The sequence below is a fragment of the Amphiprion ocellaris genome, chromosome 13 (assembly GCF_022539595.1).
Source record: "Amphiprion ocellaris isolate individual 3 ecotype Okinawa chromosome 13, ASM2253959v1, whole genome shotgun sequence".
Classification (NCBI taxonomy): domain Eukaryota; kingdom Metazoa; phylum Chordata; class Actinopteri; family Pomacentridae; genus Amphiprion; species Amphiprion ocellaris.
The window spans coordinates 26,996,744-27,015,796 of record NC_072778.1 but is presented as its reverse complement, the minus strand read 5'-3'; the positions used below and the strand labels follow the sequence as shown (position 1 = coordinate 27,015,796).

At 40.7% G+C, this 19,053-nt stretch overlaps 1 protein-coding gene across 2 annotated transcripts in view; it reads left to right on the top strand.

Moving 5' to 3' along the window:
- Nucleotides 1–18,834, top strand: part of fbxo38 (F-box protein 38) — a 31,730-nt gene extending 12,896 nt beyond the window's left edge. For both annotated transcript variants that reach the window (XM_023280344.3, XM_035952866.2), the window contains 15 exons: nt 339–432; nt 1,272–1,402; nt 1,761–1,931; nt 2,111–2,253; nt 2,899–3,094; nt 4,104–4,301; nt 4,422–4,577; nt 6,668–7,384; nt 8,052–8,152; nt 8,512–8,614; nt 9,325–9,491; nt 13,011–13,156; nt 13,648–13,751; nt 17,155–17,268; nt 17,424–18,834. In XM_023280344.3, coding sequence (XP_023136112.1) covers nt 339–432; nt 1,272–1,402; nt 1,761–1,931; nt 2,111–2,253; nt 2,899–3,094; nt 4,104–4,301; nt 4,422–4,577; nt 6,668–7,384; nt 8,052–8,152; nt 8,512–8,614; nt 9,325–9,491; nt 13,011–13,156; nt 13,648–13,751; nt 17,155–17,268; nt 17,424–17,602 — 2,720 coding nt within the window. In that variant the 3' untranslated portion in view covers nt 17,603–18,834. The remainder of the gene's footprint in view (nt 1–338; nt 433–1,271; nt 1,403–1,760; nt 1,932–2,110; nt 2,254–2,898; nt 3,095–4,103; nt 4,302–4,421; nt 4,578–6,667; nt 7,385–8,051; nt 8,153–8,511; nt 8,615–9,324; nt 9,492–13,010; nt 13,157–13,647; nt 13,752–17,154; nt 17,269–17,423) is intronic.
- Nucleotides 18,835–19,053: the final 219 nt, after the last annotated feature.

Genomic DNA, 19,053 nt, shown 5'->3' with positions numbered 1-19,053 from the left:
TGACCAGTCTTGCTAAATTGAATGTGAACACACCAAATGTGATCATTTACATTACTTTCATATTTTCATCTTTATGGCAAGGTATTATTATCGTTCAAGTAGTACTTAACAATTTGTGACGTATTTATGCGGGTTCGGATTGTTTAATAGCTTAGGCCTGTGATGAATGCTACTTCCTGTTTGCCCCATTTTCATCTTTAGGCTTACAAACTTTGTTTTTGCTCTGTTATTTAGTAATTCCCTACCGTATACTGTAGTTGAGCATGAGTGATAATTAGCATCCTCTTAATATTAGCTGATTAATTTTCACGAAGATGTGTTTGTATGTGTATCTGCAGGAGGATTTCGAAACCTCCACACCATTGTGTTCGGAGCCTGTAAGAATGCTCTTGAAGTGGACTTGGGCTACCTCATCATCACTGCTGCTCGCAGGTCCTCAGCCAGTCATCAGTTTATGAAACTAAGAGAAAGATGTACTAAAACTAGGGCTGCAACTAACAACGAATCGATGAATCGTCTGAGCACGATACGTCATCAAAAGCGGAAGTGAGCGCACAGTGCAACAGAAATCACCGTCCAAGTGGAGCACAGAACACGGACGGACATCCATGCTGCATCATACATATGTTATATATGCACGATACAGCGCCGATGTCCGTGCTGGATGTCTGTGCTGTATCGTAAACGTGGATGTACGTGCTGTATCGTGCATATATAATATGTATACACTATATATACACAACACAGCACGGATGTCCGTCCGTGCGCTCCACTCGGACAGTGATTTCTGTTGCATTATGCGCTCACTTCCGCTTTTGATGACGTATCGTGATCAGACGATTCATCGATTCATCGTTAGTTGCAGCCCTAACTAAAACCATACAAGTACTGTTGTAAAATTAGCTCAGTTCTCGATGTGTTAAATTTCATACAATGTTGAAAACATTCCTGTATCTTATATCCCTGAATCCTGTGGTCAGTGGAACCTCAGATTTTTGTTCTTGGTTCGCAGTAGCGGAACCCAACATGGTCTTCTTGTGTGTTGAATCTCATTTGCCTCAATAGCTATGTGTCATAAGATTACTTTTTGGCTAAAGTATTTATCTGAGTTACTGTAACATTTAGACAGAAACGAACAAACTGTTCTGAAATCTATCGAACAGCAGAAACGGCTGTCCATTGCAGTATATTATTATTTTCACGGCTTGATAGGGATCCTGATAAAAACATCAATTTAATTTGTTGTTTCTTTATTTCTGTCTTTTAAACAGGCTTCATGAGCTGCGTATCCAGCCTTCACTGACTAAAGATGGAGTCTTCTCAGCTCTCAAGATGGCTGAACTAGAGTTTCCCCAATTTGAAACACTTCATCTGGGATATGTGGATGAGTTCCTACTCCAATGTTAGTTCCTTCTCTGAAATATCATCAGGCTCTGAGACAACGGACAATTGCTGTGTTCTAATTCATTGCAGTCATTTCTAGAAAGCTGAAGTCCACAGTGAAAAATTACACTTCTGCAAAAAAAAATCAAGTGAGATCCCTAAATTTTCAAGAAACAACAAATAATGAGGATCAAGAGTAGAAATAAATCATTTCTGCTACTCAAGTGCAGCTTGTTAATACCAAGATAAAAATGAGTAGTAAATCAGACAACCAACGAGTGAAAAAAATGTCCATACCCAGCACCAGGCACAGAATACTGATTATCTCTAAGTTTGTATATGAAAATATGCCGTGTCTTGTGTGTGTTTAATTGCAGGTAAGATGAGTCATTCAGAGCTGGTCAAGTACGGTCTGGCTGATGTCATTGAGAATCCAGGAATCATCACTGACATTGGCATAAAGGTGGTGAATGAGGTGTTCACTAATATTAAATACCTGCTCATCTACAACTGTCCTCACCTTCACAACCCACACCACTGGATCACAGGTAAACTTGAGGTCTCACGTGCCGGTAATGTTAATGTGCACATGTTTGTGGTCAGCTTAAGTCAAACAAATGGTGCTGGATACAAGTAGCTTCTTCATCTATCATCTGTCACTCCTTTGACTGAACTGACAATATACTGTGTTGTGTAACGGCTCTGTTCTGTCTGTGTCTGTCCTCAGATCAATCCAGATGGAGCCGTCTCGTTGACCTCACTCTTGTTCGCTGTCATGCTATCAAACTGGAATCTTTTTCTCAGTTCATAGAATTACTGCCCAGTCTTGAGTTTATCTGTCTGGACCAGATGTTCAGAGAACCACCCAAGGTATAGTGCATGTCTCTCTGTCTCTGTCTCTGTCTCTCTCTCTCTCTCTCTCTCTCTCTCTCTCTCTCTCTCTCTCTCTCTCTCTCTCTCTCACACACACACTTAAATTTGTGATGTACAGTCATTTTAATATGTAAATGCATCCTATAGATCCCATAGTTGATTTTTTTTCATATTTTAGTGAGCAAATGTGATTCTCTCTGTAGTTAATTTCAGATTTTAAAGAAAGACAAAACCGCTTATTCACATGGTAAAATTAAGTGCATTTATTTTTTTGTTGTATGATTTGTTTAGCTTGTTGTAGCAGTTGAAGGAAAGTGTTTATCAGAAGATACTAAATGATTTAGTAAAATTTTTTTAGAATCTCTTTTCATGAACTAATTTGAATAAATATTGTGTTATACGTTTTTTTACATGAAGATGTTGAGGGAGCCACTGACAAAAGCAGATCTACTCGTACTTTATTCATCAAAAATCTACTAAGTTTAAATATGCAAATATTTTCTGTTATTGCTAGACATAAAAAAAATCATTTTCAACAGTGTTTTTCAAAAAGAGGTGAAATAATTGTATGAATATTATTTGTTGGTTTGTGGCTGATAATGTGAGTGCTGATACATATGATGTATTATGTGTGTGTGTTAGGGCTGCGCCAGGGTGGGCTTGAGTGCAGGAACTGGTATTGGCGTGTCCTCAGCACTGGTCAGCAATCAGAACTCCAACAATGACAATGACAACCACCACCATCACCACAATGAGGCCAACATGCCTCCCGCTCCTCCACCTGTCGTCAACAACAACAACAACCAAAGGCAGCCACAGCAACCGCAGCAGCACAATGGCAAGTCCCACCTGCAATCTTAGTCAGTGGAGCGTCAACAATTGTAACACAATTCAGTTAAATTTTATTCATATAGCACCATTGCAATTCAGATTGTCTCAAGACACTTTACAGAACCCATATGAACCCCAAGAGCAGCCCTAAGGCGACAGTGCCAAGAAAAAACACCCTTTTAACAGGGAAGAAACCTTGAGCAGAACCCGGCTTTTTATGTGAGGGGACCCATCTGCTGCTGGCCGGCTGGTTGAGAGGGACAGAAGATATAGAGGGACTGTGGGAGAACGATGGAGAAGAGGGGGCATAGGGGACCAGGAAACATATATCACAAACTGGGATACATGCATGATAAGCTAGATGATACATACAAAGTACAAGCCAACATTGAAACTGATTCATAAGTTTACTGTTATGGTGTAAGGCGCTGGCATTAAATATACTACATAAGTAGCTGGTAGTAAGATGCAGACAGTGTGGAGGTGAGCATATCATGCATAGCAAGGGTGATGCAGAGTAGAGTAACACAGCAGCTCATTAGAGTCATGAAATGTGGCTTCTGTAGTATTTAGAGTCCAAGTATCTTTACCGGTGCTTGAGAGCATAAAGAAGATCAAAGTTTGCTTTCTCTACATCTTCTGTTGTAGTTGTCTTCTCTATTGCTTCCAGGGTAAGGATGCCCATGAAGTCAAATGACATTGCGGTTTACTATGATTTCACCTGATTCTGGCTTTATTTTGTTCACGTTGCAAAATACTGGAGTCTTTTAATGTGGTGTGTAGTTTTAACTACTGTCACTGTAAAACATTCCCATGTTGCACAATATGACACGAAGCAAAGTCAATCAGTGCAACACTTGCAAAATGTTTTAAAATGTGAGGTAGTAGTCTAGCAATGTTATCAAAAGGTTTAGATGGAAATTTTCAAAAATGCCACTATAAGTATCACTAAAACTTTGCTACAAGCAATAGAGCTCTCTGTGAAAATAGTAAAGAATGTGTACTTGTTTTTACAGCACCAGTGGAGGTAAATGGGATGGCGGAAGAGGAGGAAGAGGAGGAAGAGGAGGTAATCTTGGAGGATGAAAACATGGAGACTGAGCCTCAGATCGAGCTAAAAGGAGCAAAAGGGGGAGAAGCAGAAGAAGCTGATGAGACACCAGGTCCCAGTCATTCAGCTGGAGTGCCACAACATCGTGATGAAGAACAAGCAGGTCTGGAGCTGCTCTTCTTAATAATTTGAATGATCAAGGCAACTGTTTCACTTGGCATTTTATAAATCAGAAAGCTGTTATTCATGTATGCCTTTATTTTTATTTTCCTCCCACCTTGAGGTCCCAGTGGTTTAGTCCAGCAGTGCAGACCAGCTGGTGCTGCCATCTCCAAGCCCCCATTGGTCATCTCAGACTCGGACAGTGAGGAAGAGGAAGGCCTTGTTTCAAGGCTCATGCCACCCACCTGTTTACAGCAGCCAGCTTCCTGTACAAAAGGTGTCAGCACATCACATAAGACACCCTGAACGTCACAACAACACGGCTGATCAGGTTACCATTGTATCTCCCTTTGGGCTGAGAGTAGGGAGGAAGCTATGCAGAAAATTCACAGTTCTCTATTTACCCCAGTTTTGGGATCACAGTTTAGCACATTTTGTTACAGCAACAGAGAAAACTAAATACATGAAGAAAATATAATTTTGTTGTCTTTTCCAAAAGTCGTTCGTTGGCCAGAACTCCTACTGTAACTGGCACTCAAATGCTGGCAAACTGTCAGTATGAAAAATGGACAACAAAAGCAAATAACTTAGTGTCCTTCTTGTCAACATGACAGTAACATAAAATATGCCAAATGCTACCTTTTTACAGTAAGCCAGCATTGCCATTTGGTAAGAACCAGGCATTTCCAATTCATGCGCCAAGGTTTTACAGGTTTTAGAGCAACACAGCACCTTGCTCCACAAACCTGCAGCTTCATTGATCCTGTGAGGTTATTTGGCCATTATGAGATTGCATAAATATAATGTGTAACTTCAATACTATTTTAGAAGACCTATGTTGATTGATCAATGTCTTTTTTCCCTTGGACGTTTTCCGTTTTTATTGCTTTTCAACATTGAATTTTGGTTAAGAAGAATGTACATAAAATAGACACTCTCGTGTCAACGAGAAACATTTCTACAAAGTAATGCAAATTAATCCAAAATATAAAACTTCACCTCTTTAAGCCAATTTTTAGTAGATGCAGTTTTGGCTGTAGTTACAACATTGTGTGCCTGTGTGGGCAGGTTTTAGTGAGCCTTACACACCTGGGCGAAGAAATTTTACCCCATTCTTCTTTGCAAAACTGTCAAGTTGCATGGATATCATGAGTGAACTGCCCCTTTCAAGTCCCGTCACAAATTGTCAATTGGATTGAGATCTGGGCTCTGACTTGGCCACTCCAGAACATTCAACTTAAATCATTTCTTTGTACCTTTGACTGTATGTTTTGGGTCATTGTTGCGCTAGGAGGCAAATTTTCTACCAAGTTGGAGTTCTCTTGTAGACTGATTCAGGTTGTCCTCCAGGATTTCCCCATACTGTGCTGCGTTTATTTTACCCTCTACCTTTACAAGCCTTCCAGGGCCTGATGCTGAGAAGTATCCCAACATCATCTTTCCACCACTGTACTTCACAGTGGGGATGGTGTGTTTGGTGTTTGCCGTACATAGTGTCTGGCCTGATGACCAAAAAGGCCCATTTTGGTCTCATCAGACCAAAGAATCATCTTCCATTTGACTTCACTTGCCTTCTGACAAATTCTAGTGGAGATGGAATATGACCTTTTTTTTTTTAACAGTGGCTTTCTCTTTGCCACTTACACATCAAGCTGGTGACGAACCTGGGCATCAGATGTGTGCATAGTCGCTCCTATCTCAGTTGTTGAAGCTTGAAACTCCTTCAGAGGAGTCATGGGCATCTTGGTGACCTCCCTCATTCATCGATTCTTGCACAGGCAATTGGTTTTTGACAGCGGCCTGCTTCAGGCAATTTTACGCATGTGTCCATTTAACTGTGGATGGATTTAACTGTAGTCCAAGGGATATTCATTAACTCAGAAATTTTCTTGTATCCAACCCCTCACACAGTATAGTTATAGCCAAGAGTACTGCTTGACCAGTGAACCCTTCAGATAAAGGTATGGTGTCTTTTTACAACAGTCCACACACTTACGGTGCTCAGACGATTTCACTAATTGTGTGGCGTCTATCCACCAGTTGGCTGCACATGCGTTGAATTAGGCACTTTGAAGGGGTTGAATATCTATGCAGTCACTTATCTTACATTTTATATTTTTAATTAGTTGACTTTACTTTGTAGAAATCTGTTTTGTATTTTGTGTAAAAAGCTAAATTAAATTGATTATGATTCTGTGTTGTAAAGAAATAAACAGAAATTTTTGAAGAATTAGAAAATTTTTCATAAGCATACAAATATTAGATATAGTATAAAATGCTCAGTCTAGAATAAATGCCTAAATAAACTGAATTTGCAGGAAACCATAACTATACCAGTGTCAAAAATGTGTGGATGTGTTTTTCCAGGTAAAGGAAAAACTCCTCTACGGCGGTGCAACAATGTGGATGTGTCCGTCTCTGTTGATCAGCCAAAGGCTCAAGTGCTGGAGAGCAGCTGCGAAAAGAGCTGTCAGGTGACCAGCGAACAGATTAAGGCAGATATGAAGGCTGCTGCTGAGAGCAGCAGGAGGACTGGCAGTAAAGGAATCACTACTGAGACTGTGGAGGCCGCTGCAAGGCCAGGACCTGACAGTAGGACAATACAGGGCACTGGGAGTACTGGGACTGCATCAAGGGCTGGGGTGAGGCCGATGTCTGCATCTGTAGGAAGAGTTGGACCTGTGGCAGCTACATCTGGCCATGTGGGTGGATGTGGGAGGGTGGTGGTAGTCACCACGCACAGAGCCACAACAACCACTGATAGACCTGTTGGCAGGACTAATGATGGCACAGTGGGGCCATCTGGAGCACAGTCTCGTGGCAGGGAAACTGGGACGAGACAGAGTTCTTGTCATGATGGTGTGGACAGTCGTGAGACCAGAGGTGTTACTGTAAACCATGCTTCCACCACACCAGCAGTGCAGATGGGACAAGGAGAGAGACAACATGCCCCTGCTGGACCTGCCTCTGCAGTTTGCTCAGGTTTACAGCAGAGTCACGGCAGATATGAGGACTTTGTTCCTAGGAGACCCTTGACCCGATCTTGCACCCGCACATCCTCTGTGTCCTTGTTACCTGAGACAGGTAAGACTGAAGTTACAAACATTGGACACAGGAGTTAAGGAAATCGAGAAATATTCAGAAAGTCAAACATGACTAAAAGCCCATCACAGAACATAAACAGTAATTTGTCTGCTTTAGTCCTTGTACCATTCAAAATCATGGCATGCAAAATACGCAAGTCTGGAAATCAACATGACAAAAAAGCTGTGTAGTGTAAAATATGTCTTTGGAGGACAACACAGCAAGCTGTATTCTGTATTTTACAGTATGTTGGTTGGGTTAATAGGCCAACTAACACTGAGTCCTCAGTTTGGTCTGTAGACTACAAGTTTAAAAGTCTTAAAGTGTGGAATTCAAAAGAAGAAAACTTTCCAGGAGTCTGTAGCATGCTCCTCAAGAGGCACCAGGCTGTTTTAACATACTGACTTCATGCACCTAAATGTCCGACTGAACTATTGGCGGTCCATGACCTTGTGGGTAATGTTGGTGCCAGAAGGTTATTTGTGATTCTACTGCATTTATTTGTTTCAGAATTGTTCTTTGTGAGTACTTACAGAAGTGCACACTAGAGTAACGGTGTGTACTTTTTGTTTTTTGCTTATTTTATTGCCTACAGCCTATTTATCGGCAGGCAGTGTAGTGCAAACTTTTCTTGTTTTGGTGATATTTTTCTGTCATTATTGTATAGATCTTTCAAGAGCCAGGCCTCGAGTAGCCGTAAGGAGGAAACGAATGGCTGACAAATCAACCAGCACCTCCGACCCAGTTACTGAGGATGACCACGTACAGGTGTACACACACTCACACACACACACACACACACACACACACACACACACACACACACACACACACACACACAGTATAAATTGTAGACATTTGTTCACTGGAACATTGAAGAGTGGGCCACGCAAGGTTTAGAGAAAGAATTTATTTTTCACGTTTGCTATGGCAACAATATGCAAAAACTGTACATACTTGTCTTTGGCTCCTCTGTTGCAAATGCTTTTGGTGGATATTATTTCTGCAAAATCTACCATTGAACAGTGGTGCTCATGTAAGGGGCAGGTATGATTGGCTTTAACAGTTGCATGCATTGTATATCGGTTTTTCATGCAATTAAGATACCCAATTTTTTGCTTGCACAGGTTTTGTCTCTGAAGAGTAAGAACCTTGTGGGTATCACTCTGACCAATTGTGGCATCACTGACCTTGTCCTCAAAGACTGCCCCAAGATGATGTTCGTTCATGGTAACGGACAAAGACACTGATACTTGAAGAGTCATATTGATGTACTTTGAAAATGTAGTAATAACCTTCATTCTAAAACTATCACTATAGGAAACTGTGACAGCAAACTAATATAATGTTGTATGATTTTTGAATGTACACTGTTGTTTTTCAGAAACACAAAATTTACTATTCATGCAAAGTCTGTCCTCTGATATTGAGGTCGTGAATATTTATATTTGTTTTTGTGGGGATCTAATTGGTTGCCAGGCATCCTACAGAGATGGAAAATTCATAGGTGTTTTAATGTAATTTTGTCAGGATTTTTCAAGAGATCTTGGACTGGACCAAAGTGTTGGATACATTCACTAAGAATTCAGAGTACCAGTACCACCAGAGTGTGTCATCCAAACAAAAAGCAAAAAAGCAAACTTTGTGTTACAGTGTTGCACAGTGCAAGTTGATTAATTGTCCTTTTTCAAGGGAATCATTACAAAATTACAAATGTAACTAAAATTAGGTAACAAATTGTACCATACCACCTTTATTGTCTATCATGTTGAAAATCCAGTGTACCTCTGGAAGCCTCTCATATTTGATATATTCTGTATTGACAGCTCATATTGGCAGACATTTTATACATTCAGGTTCACTTTATTTTCTGTGCTAACTGGGAAAACTTTCAGTCACAAGCAGATTTGGCTCTTTGTCTCCTCCCTCTCTCTTGTAAGCCACCAGATGTCGAGTGCTGAAGCAGCTTCAAGTGGAAAGTGCCCCCATAGTAAACAGGTTCGACTATGCTCAGTGTAAGAAACTGGAGATGGAACAGGTCCTCGATCAAATATTGAGAATGCCTCCTGAAAGGAACCGCATAATCTACATGCGCCCTATGCATCAGGTTGGTACGATGGGATGCCATTTTTGTCTCCTTACAAAATGAGTTCTAACCATGAATGTTTGAAGAGAGCTGGTTACAGCGTCGCCACTTAATTAAATAACTCTCAATTTGATTTGTAGCCTACAAGTTTAAAAGTATTAAGGTGTGGATTTCAAAAGGAGAAAACTCACCAAGACTCTGCAGCCTGCTACTCAAGTGTGTTCTCCTAGTGTCCACTTGTGATACTGCAACTAAAAAATCCCCTGCAGGCAAAGAGCATTTTCCCAGTAGATCTTGCATATTTGGTCGTTTGTTGTTGTCAGAATGCTTACAACTAGTCCGTTGTTACTCATTATTCTTATGCATTTTAGACCATTAAGATTTTATATTTGTAAAACTTTCCCAGCCTCTCTAACTGATATACACTACACTGCCAAAAGTATTCGCTCACCTGCCTTGACTCGCATATGAACGTAAGTGACATCCTATTCCTAATCCATAGGGTTCAATATGACGTCAGTCCACCCTTTGCAGCTATAACAGCTTCAACTCTTCTGGGAAGGCTGTCCACAAGGTTTAGGAGTGTGTTTATGGGAATTTTTGACCATTCTTCCAGAAGCACATTTGTGAGGTCACACACTGATGTTGGACCAGAAGGCCTGGCTCTCAGTCTCCGCTCTAATTCATCCCAAAGGTGTTCTATCGGGTTGAGGTCAGGACTCTGTGCAGGCCAGTCAAGTTCATCCACACCAGACTCTGTCATCCATGTCTTTATGGACCTTGCTTTGTGCACTGGTGCACAGTCATGTTGGAAGAGGAAGGGACCAGCTCCAAACTGTTCCCACAAAGTTGGGAGCATGGAATTGTCCAAAATGTCTTGGTAGGCTGAAGCATTCAGAGTTCCTTTCACTGGAACTAAGGGGCCAAGCCCAGCTCCTGGAAAACAAGCCCACACCATAATCCCCCCTCCACCAAACTTTACACTTGGCACAATGCAGTCCGACAAGTATGGTTCTCCTGGCAACCGCCAAATCCAGACTGGTCCATCAGATTGCCAGATGGAGAAGCACGATTGGTCACTCCAGAGAAGACATCTCCACTGCTCTAGAGTCCAGTGGCAGCTGCTTTACACCACTGCATCTGACGCTTTGCATTGCACTTGGTGATGTATGGCTTGGATGCAGCTGCTCGGCCATGGAAACCCATTCCATGAAGCTCTCTGCTGAAGCACTGTTCTTGAGCTAATCTGAAGGCCACATGAAGTTTGAAGGTCTGTAGTGATTGATTCTGCAGAAAGTTGGCCACCTCTTGGCACTATGCTCCTCAGCATCCGCTGACCCCACTCCATCAGTTTACGTGGCCTACCACTTGGTGGCTGAGTTGCTGTCATTCCCACACACTTCCACTTTCTTATAATACAGCTGACAGTTGACTGTGGAATATTTAGGAGCAAGGAAATGTCATGACTGGATTTGTTGCACAGGTGGCATCCTATCACAGTTCCACGCTGGAATTCACTGAGCTCCTGAGAGCGACCCATTCTTTCACAAATGTTTGTAAAAGCAGTCTGCAAGCCTAGGTGCTTGATTTTATACACCTGTAACCACCTGTTGGAACACCTGATTCTGATTATTTGGATGGGGGAGCAAATACTTTTGGCAATATAGTGTATGTCCCACATTGTGCCCCTTTTCAGAAAATTAATGAAAGTCTCTCATGTCTCCAGTGTGTCTTTCAAGTTTTCACCTCAAAATATGGTTAACTTCCCCATGACTGTGTAATCCCTGGTTTTAGCTCTGTTTTAAACAGGACAGTTTCATGTCTACTCTCACTGGTCACTTCATTAGCTACACCTCTTCAACTGCTTGTTAACACAACTATCTTTTCAGCCTATCACGTGGTAGCAACTCAAGACAATTCGGCATATAGACATGGTAAAGATGACCATTGTAGCACCTCTTTGATACTCTGATCTCCTTTGTTAGTGTGTTTCTGACCTGGTTGTACAGGATTTTTTCTCCACTCCTGTAAGCTTCTTCCTTGGCCTGTTTTGCTGTAAACCAGGGTTTGTTTTTGTTGTATGTATAGGAGATTTTAATTGGTATGTGCGTGTCCTTACAGAAGCTGATGTGTGATACAGTCACGGCAAGTTCCTCCAGATCTGTAGCCACAGTCTCAAAAACACCCTAATCAGTGCAGTTAAAGCAGGCCTGGAACTCTACCTTAGTCTCTTCAGTGAAACTGAACCAAATAGTGGTCAGTGGTCAAGTGTGTTTGTCCCTGCTAGCGCATCTAATGTGCTATCTGGATTTTGGCAGTTTGAAAATAAGCTCTGGTGAAGTTACAAAAAACAATGAGAGGAGAGTTTTGATATTTACAACATTAAGATAAGATAGTCCTATATTTCTCCCCACGCCAGGGGAAATTCACATTGTTACAGCAGCTTATGTAGCAATAAACATAGTAATAGTAATAAAATAATAAGAAAATAGTAGTAATAATATTTACAGTATGTACAGGGATGAGAAATGAGAATGGAATAGTACAGTATTGACACACTGTAAACAACATGATATAAAGTGGCTTGAAAAAATAAGTTTAAAAAGTGCAAAGATGTAGCAGTGCAAGAATTGCTGTGCAAATTTTTATGGTTTGGGGTGATATGATACGAGTCAGTTACTTAAAATATGCATCCGCTATGGAATAAATCATTTAACTCTAGCTTATAAATTGTGAGGGACAGCTCAACTGGACACAGTTCCCTGGTTTTGGAGACACTCAGAGGAAAGATTTCTACAAACTACAGGAAGATGGTACTATATGTTAATGCGACTGAATGCATTTTTGGTCTGTGCCATGCAGAAAGTGATATTAAAATGTTATTAGGTCCGATCTCACCAGATCAAACTTAATAACATTCCATTGCAACCTCCATCACAACTTGTGTTGAAAAGTATCAGGGTGTTCATTCAGCATTAAAGCAGACATGTTCAGGTGGCTTCAGATTGACAGAAAGGGATTAGAGGCTTGGGACTCTTTCAAGACTTTGCTATCCAGTCAGACTGAGTTGCTCAGCAAGAAAAGATGTCTGTAGAGATTCTCAGTCATTGAAGTCTCGATATGCCAAGGCTGAAATAAGGGAAATTGGACTTTAAATTCTTTATAGTAAGGTGAGTCCATGGGTTTGCCTGCATCATCTCAAACTTTGTTCAAAGTTTACTTATTTGTCGTTTGGAACCTAAAACTCTTTCGTACAACAACTAGTGGTGGCTGGGATTCACCACTGACAAGGATGAAAAGGAGGAGTATGTAACAGTAGAGTTTATGCACCCAAGTGGGCCACCAGTGTCTTTCAAGCCATCTAATGATACCTGTTGGGTGTTAACAGTACCTGTCCAGCCAACCATTCCATCTTCAACTACAGCTGTTTTTATTGAATTTCATTGTTTCTCTTCATCCGTTTGCCTCCTCTAATCCTCTCTGGTTGTCTTTGCCATCATTGGGACACTCAAAGTCTTTACTTGTCTCTCCTCTCTTCAGATTGATTCAGTAGCATTGGAACGTCAGCTCTTCCAAGGGCCCTATCCGTACCATATTGCTATAGTGCACGAATTCAGCAACCCACCAAACATACGCAACAAAGTTCGCATTCGCAGCTGGATGGACACTATAGCCAACATCAGCCAGTAAGTAAAAACTTCTTCAATGTTAAAAAGAACTGTCCACCCTGGTTTATTCCAAATGTTGTGCTTGGAGTCACTGGAACACCGGCAGGCTCTGCAGTCACTCTGATGCCAACATTCTGAAAAGAAGATGCTACTTGTAGGGATGCAGCGGTACATAAATTTGGTATGTGCCTACCAACCTTTTATAGAATCTCATAGTGGTAAAAAAAAAGGAAATGTTTTCATCTGGATCTGATACACAACTTAGAAGACAACGTTATTTGAGACAGAACACTAAATTTTTAGGTGAGCAAACAGTTTGGAACAGATAGACTTAAAATCGATTAAAATGAAACATGGTTAGTAACATGCTAGATCTGTAACTAGCAAAATAATGAAAGGTCAAACTTTCCATATTGTCCATATGCAAGTATGAGGCTTGATTTCTGTTTTAACTTGATTAATGACTAGTGAACTATAAACTGATCTCTCTGTGTTTGTGTCTCCTTTAGAGAGTTAATCAAGTATGAGTTCTTTCCAGAGGCCACCAGGACAGAAGATGATGTTAAGAGGTTTCCCAAATACCCCTGGGGGCGGGACATCTACACACTGGAGGGTAATATAGCTTCAGAGGTTTTTAGTTAACCACTGCAGGTTTGAATGCGCATATACATCTACTAAACAATCTTTTTCAAGATATTTTTTGTTGAATTGTGCCATTATTTAAATGCTGTGATAGAAATCAGCAGGAAATTTGTTTTTTATGATTGTTTACATTGTAGATTCTCACTGAAGACATCAGAACTATGAATGAACACATTTGGAGTTGTGTAGTAAACAAAAAGTGTGAAATGAGTCAAAACATGTTTTATATTTTAGATTTTTCAAAATAGCCACCCTTTGCTTTGATTGCTGCTTTGTACACTCTTGACATTCTCTCAATAAGCTTCATGAGGTAGAACCTGAAATGGTTTTCCAACAGCCTTGAAGGAGTTCCCAGAGATGCTGAGCACTTGTTGGTCCTTTTGCCTTCACTCTGCGGTTTCGTCATCCAAACCATCTTGATTGGGTTTAGGTCAGGTGCCTGTGGAGACCAGGTCATCTCCATCACTCTCCTTCTTGGTCAGATAGTCCTTACACAGTCTGGAGGTGTGTTTGGGGTCATTGTCCTGTTGAAAAATAAATGATGGTCCAACTAAACCAAACTGGATGGGATGTCATGTCCCTGCAGGATGCTGTGGTAGCCATGCTGGTTCAGTGTGCCTTCAGTTATGAATAAGTCCCCAATAGTGTCACCAGCAAAGCACCCCCACACCATCATACCTCCTCCTCCATGCTTCACGGTGGGAACCATGCATGTAGAGATAATCTGTTCACCTTTTCTGCGTCACACAAAGACACGGCAGGTGGAACCAAAGATCTCACATTTGGACTCTTCAGACCAAAGCACAGATTTCCACTGGTCTAATGTTCATTCGTTGTGTTTCTTGGCCCAAACAAATCTCTTCTGCTTGTTGCTTTTCTTTAGTAGTGGTTTCTTAGCAGCTATTTGACCACAAAGGCCTGATTGGTTCAGTCTCCTCTGAACAACTGATATACAGATGTGTCTGCTCTGTGTGGCATTTATCTGGGCTCTAATCTAAGCTGCTGTTAACGTGCAGTTTCTGAGGCTGGTAACTTTGATGAACTTCTCCTCAGCAGCAGAGGTGACTCTTGGTCTTCCTTTCACGTGAGTCAGTTTCATCGTAGCGCTTGATGGTTTTTGTGACTGCAGTTGGGGATACATTCAAAGTTTTTGCAATTTTCTGGACTGTGTGACCATCAGTTCTTAAAGTAATGATGGACTGTCGTTTCTCTTTACTTAGCTGATTAGTTCTTGCCATAATATGGATTCTACCAGTTGTGAAATAGGGCTGTCAACTGTGTACCAACCTGACTTCTGCACAACTGATGGTCCCAACCCCATTAAGAACGCAGGAAATTCCACAAATCAACCTTGACAAGGAACACCTGTGAAGTGAAAACCATTTCAGGTGATTACTTCATGAAGCTCACTGAGAGAATGCCAAGAGTGTGTAAAGCAGTATTTAAAACAAAGGGTGGCTATTTTGAAGAATGTAAAATATAAAACATGTTTTGACTTTTTTTTTTTTGTTTACTACATAATTCCATGTGTTTATTCATAGTTTTGATGCCTATAGTGAGTAATATATTTGTTGTTTCCGATACAAGTTCCAAAAAAAACCCGAAACCAAATGGTGCTTCTTTTTTCTTTTAATTAAATTTTGACCTTGAATTTTGTCAAGGTACATTGATATTGCTATATCACTTTGAAGGTCTTCACAAGTAAACAACAATTACAACAACTGTAATCAGTAATTAGTAGATGATAGGGGTGTAACGGTACATAAAAATCATGGTTTGGTACGGTTCGGTTCTCAGTTAAGGGGAAAAAATTTTTAAAAAGAAAAAACCTGCTCATAATTAATCCAAAGCGTGTTTACTTTCTTAAACCAAAGAGCTTTTAGCAACTCAGTAAATCAGATTAAATGTACAATGTATACAAATGTAATAGAAACACTGCTGCATAGTTCTCAATATCAAATAATCAAAATAAAAGTGCAAGTGCAGCATTAACAATTCCAGCTTATTGGTCTGCTGTAACTATAACTTAGATTATTTTTTCCATATAAAATGGAAGACACTGCTGCAAACAACCAAGTTCAGTGATAAATATAACAAATAAAAAAAACTGTTTTCAAATAAATGAAATAAGTATTACCAATTCCAGCTTGGTGTGTGTAGGTGGGGCTTACAGTTTCATTCAGCTTTGATGTTCTTTGTCAGAAAGATTAACTTGAGTTTGTAAAGCGTGGCTAACTACGTCCCAGTCAGAGGTGATGTGATGGGCTGTCACTGTTCAGTAGCTCTCTGTAGCTCTGGATGTCCACCCATCGGCATTGAGTGCTACAGCAGATGCCTTGGACAAGTCATGAACCACAGCAGATTTGGTTTCTTCATACAGAGCTGGTATGACTTTCTGGCTGAAGTGTGGACGAGAAAGAACTTCATAATGGGGCTCTGTCACCTGAAATAGAAAAGATACTTTAATGTAGTTGCTTTAAAAAAACAATGCCATTTAGTTAGGCTCTTATTTAGCAGCATGAATATACCAGTAGGCTAAAAAAAAATACACAATATAGTCATTTATCTATAGCAAAGAGCACAGCAATAATGTAAAGTTCATGTAATCTTACCTTCATCATAAGTTTAAAACCTCAGTCCTCAACAACGGATCTGCTGCTATGAAAACACCAATGGACTTGGTTATACCTTCACCAGTTCTGAATTGCTAGGTATGGTTTGATGAAATGATGTCATTAGCATCGTTTGCACAGTTCGCCGTTTCTTCAGCAGCGGGGATAGTTACACTTGGATGGTGTCTTTTCAAATGAGTGTGTAAGTTTGACATGTTGCCAGATGCATCATTGAGCACCGCTTCACAGCGTCGACATGCGGCTTTGGGAAACCGAAGTGATCCCAAACAAGTGATTTTAATGACACCGGCGCGTCTTCCAGCTCTGGCTTCTTCTCATTGTTGCTAGCATTAGCCATCCCATTTGCTAGCCATACAAACTGGGTTTATAATGAAGCGCCGGCAGGAGAATAAACGATCCGTCGCATCCTGTCATCCACTGAAAACTCCTACTTGGTTTTAGTTTGGCAATACTGCGCAACTGTGAGCCGGAGAAGGTCCGCCGCAACTGTGGGCACTATGAAGTTTTAAATTTCACAATTAAAGCAATGGTGTACATTGGCCTTTCTTAATAGTCTTACAATTTTGTACCACGGTACACCTCTGTACCGAACCGAACAGGCCTGTACTGTACGGTTTGGTACAAATACGTGTACTGTTACACTCCTAGTAGATGAAATAAAGAAACAATTTGTAAGATTGTAAATCGTCTAGATATGGACCAAAGGGAGCATGCCCACTGTCTTCTTTCATTGCTGTTTAGGAGTGGTGGACGGTGCTCCCTACAGCATGATCACAGATTTCCCCTGGCTGAGGACTCTGAGAGCAGCTGATCCTAATAGCTACGCCCGCTATGATTTTGAGGACGATGAAAACAGTGAGTGCAAGACGTCCATGTGTTCCATCAGCAGTCACCTCATGTGAATTCTTAGTATTTACCAGTACTCACAATTGTCCCTGTTCCAAAGACAGATCAGGATCATGTAAGCACTTGAAATGTTTTTCTTCCTGTTGTGATTTGTTGTGTGGCAGCCACCATCTATGCCCCGCGGCGTAAAGGACAGCTTTCTGCTGACATCTGCATGGAGACCATTGGGGAAGAGATCTCAGAGCGCAGACAGCGCAAAAGAGGAGTGTTTCAGAGAGTGGTGGTTCTCTTTCTTCATCACTGTGATACACCAGGAGAACCTGTGGATGATGACTACATCTAATGACCAACAAGCTCCTTGTTCAATTACAACAGCATAGACACTCCTGTTGCACTACTAAGAAGGTCCTGACTATCAAAACTGCTTTATTTGGATGTAGGAGGTCGATGTATCATCTGTTTGCTGTCCAAGCTACGAGTCACTGATGTGTTCCACGCAAACATGAACATGGTAACTCTTACAACTGATGGAGAATGCAGAAGTGGTCAAAACTGAACATGTTGACATCAATTTGCAAAAACCCTTCACCTAATCAACACTTTGGTGTTTTTTTTTTCCTTTTCCAATAAGACCAGATTGAAGATTTTGCCCATTTGTGGGCAAAATCTTAAGGCAGGTATGAGCACCCTAGTATTATTATAAATTCTTCAAATGCAGCTAATTACAATGGGGAAAAAGTTTCATTTTATTCTTATTCCAAATTCAGTTTGTACTCTTACTGCTATGGAGGCCACTGCTGACAGAATATCCCATTGTCTGCATAGCTAGTGTTTTCTGCTGCTTTCCTTGTCCATCGTGGTGAGAGAACACATGCTGTGAAGGATTTTGCAGTCGTGTTCCTTCGTTTGTTCATTGCGAGAGTCTGCTGATCAGTGCTACCAGTCACCAGAATTGAAACTACTCTTTGTGGTTTAATTTAAAGTTTACTTTCAAAGCTCATATTTGTCTTTCATCATGCAAAAGTGTTGGTGATTCTGAGCTCTGTAATCTATGTCAAGTGCCAGGTGGAAAAGAAACGGACATGAAGTCAGTATGAAGCTGAAAAACTGAATATATGCACATTAACTTCCCTGTGCTTGACTATCAGTCCTCTGTGCATGGTAAGCCTTGTGGCTTCTACAGGGCTTTGTCATGTTGCAGTGCTGTCTTAGCAGCATAATCACAGCTTCAGTTTTGTTGCAAGTTGATCAATTCAGATTTTTCTCAGTGATCAAGTAAAATTTTCACCGTTGGACAGATCTGCCTTGTCAGACTGCAGAGCACTGTAAAGAACGGACGCTTGCAGGTTCAGGATGTTGCCTCTGAAAGATGAACAAAGAAGGATAAACAGATTCATCAAATGTAAACAGTGAATGTTCACCATCATCTGAATGGAATGAAGCATATCAAGATTTCTGTTTTTGTTTTTACGTTTGTACAGATGTGGATGATGGTATGCTTCAATGTTGTTTATATGTTTATATGGAAAGAACCAGACTATTTCACAAAATGAAAAGTAAAATGGTGGGAAACAACCTGTTGTTCTTGTTATGTCCTCACTTCTGATTTAAATTTTCTTAGTTTGTAATGAAAATGCAGCGCTGTCATGGATGTTACGGGAACGTGGAGTCAAATCTACGCTACCAGTCAAAGCTTTGGACACAAGTTCTCATTTAGTGGTTTTCCTTTATTTTCAAGACTATTTACATTGTGGATTCTCACTGAAGGCATCAGAACTGTGAATGAACACATAT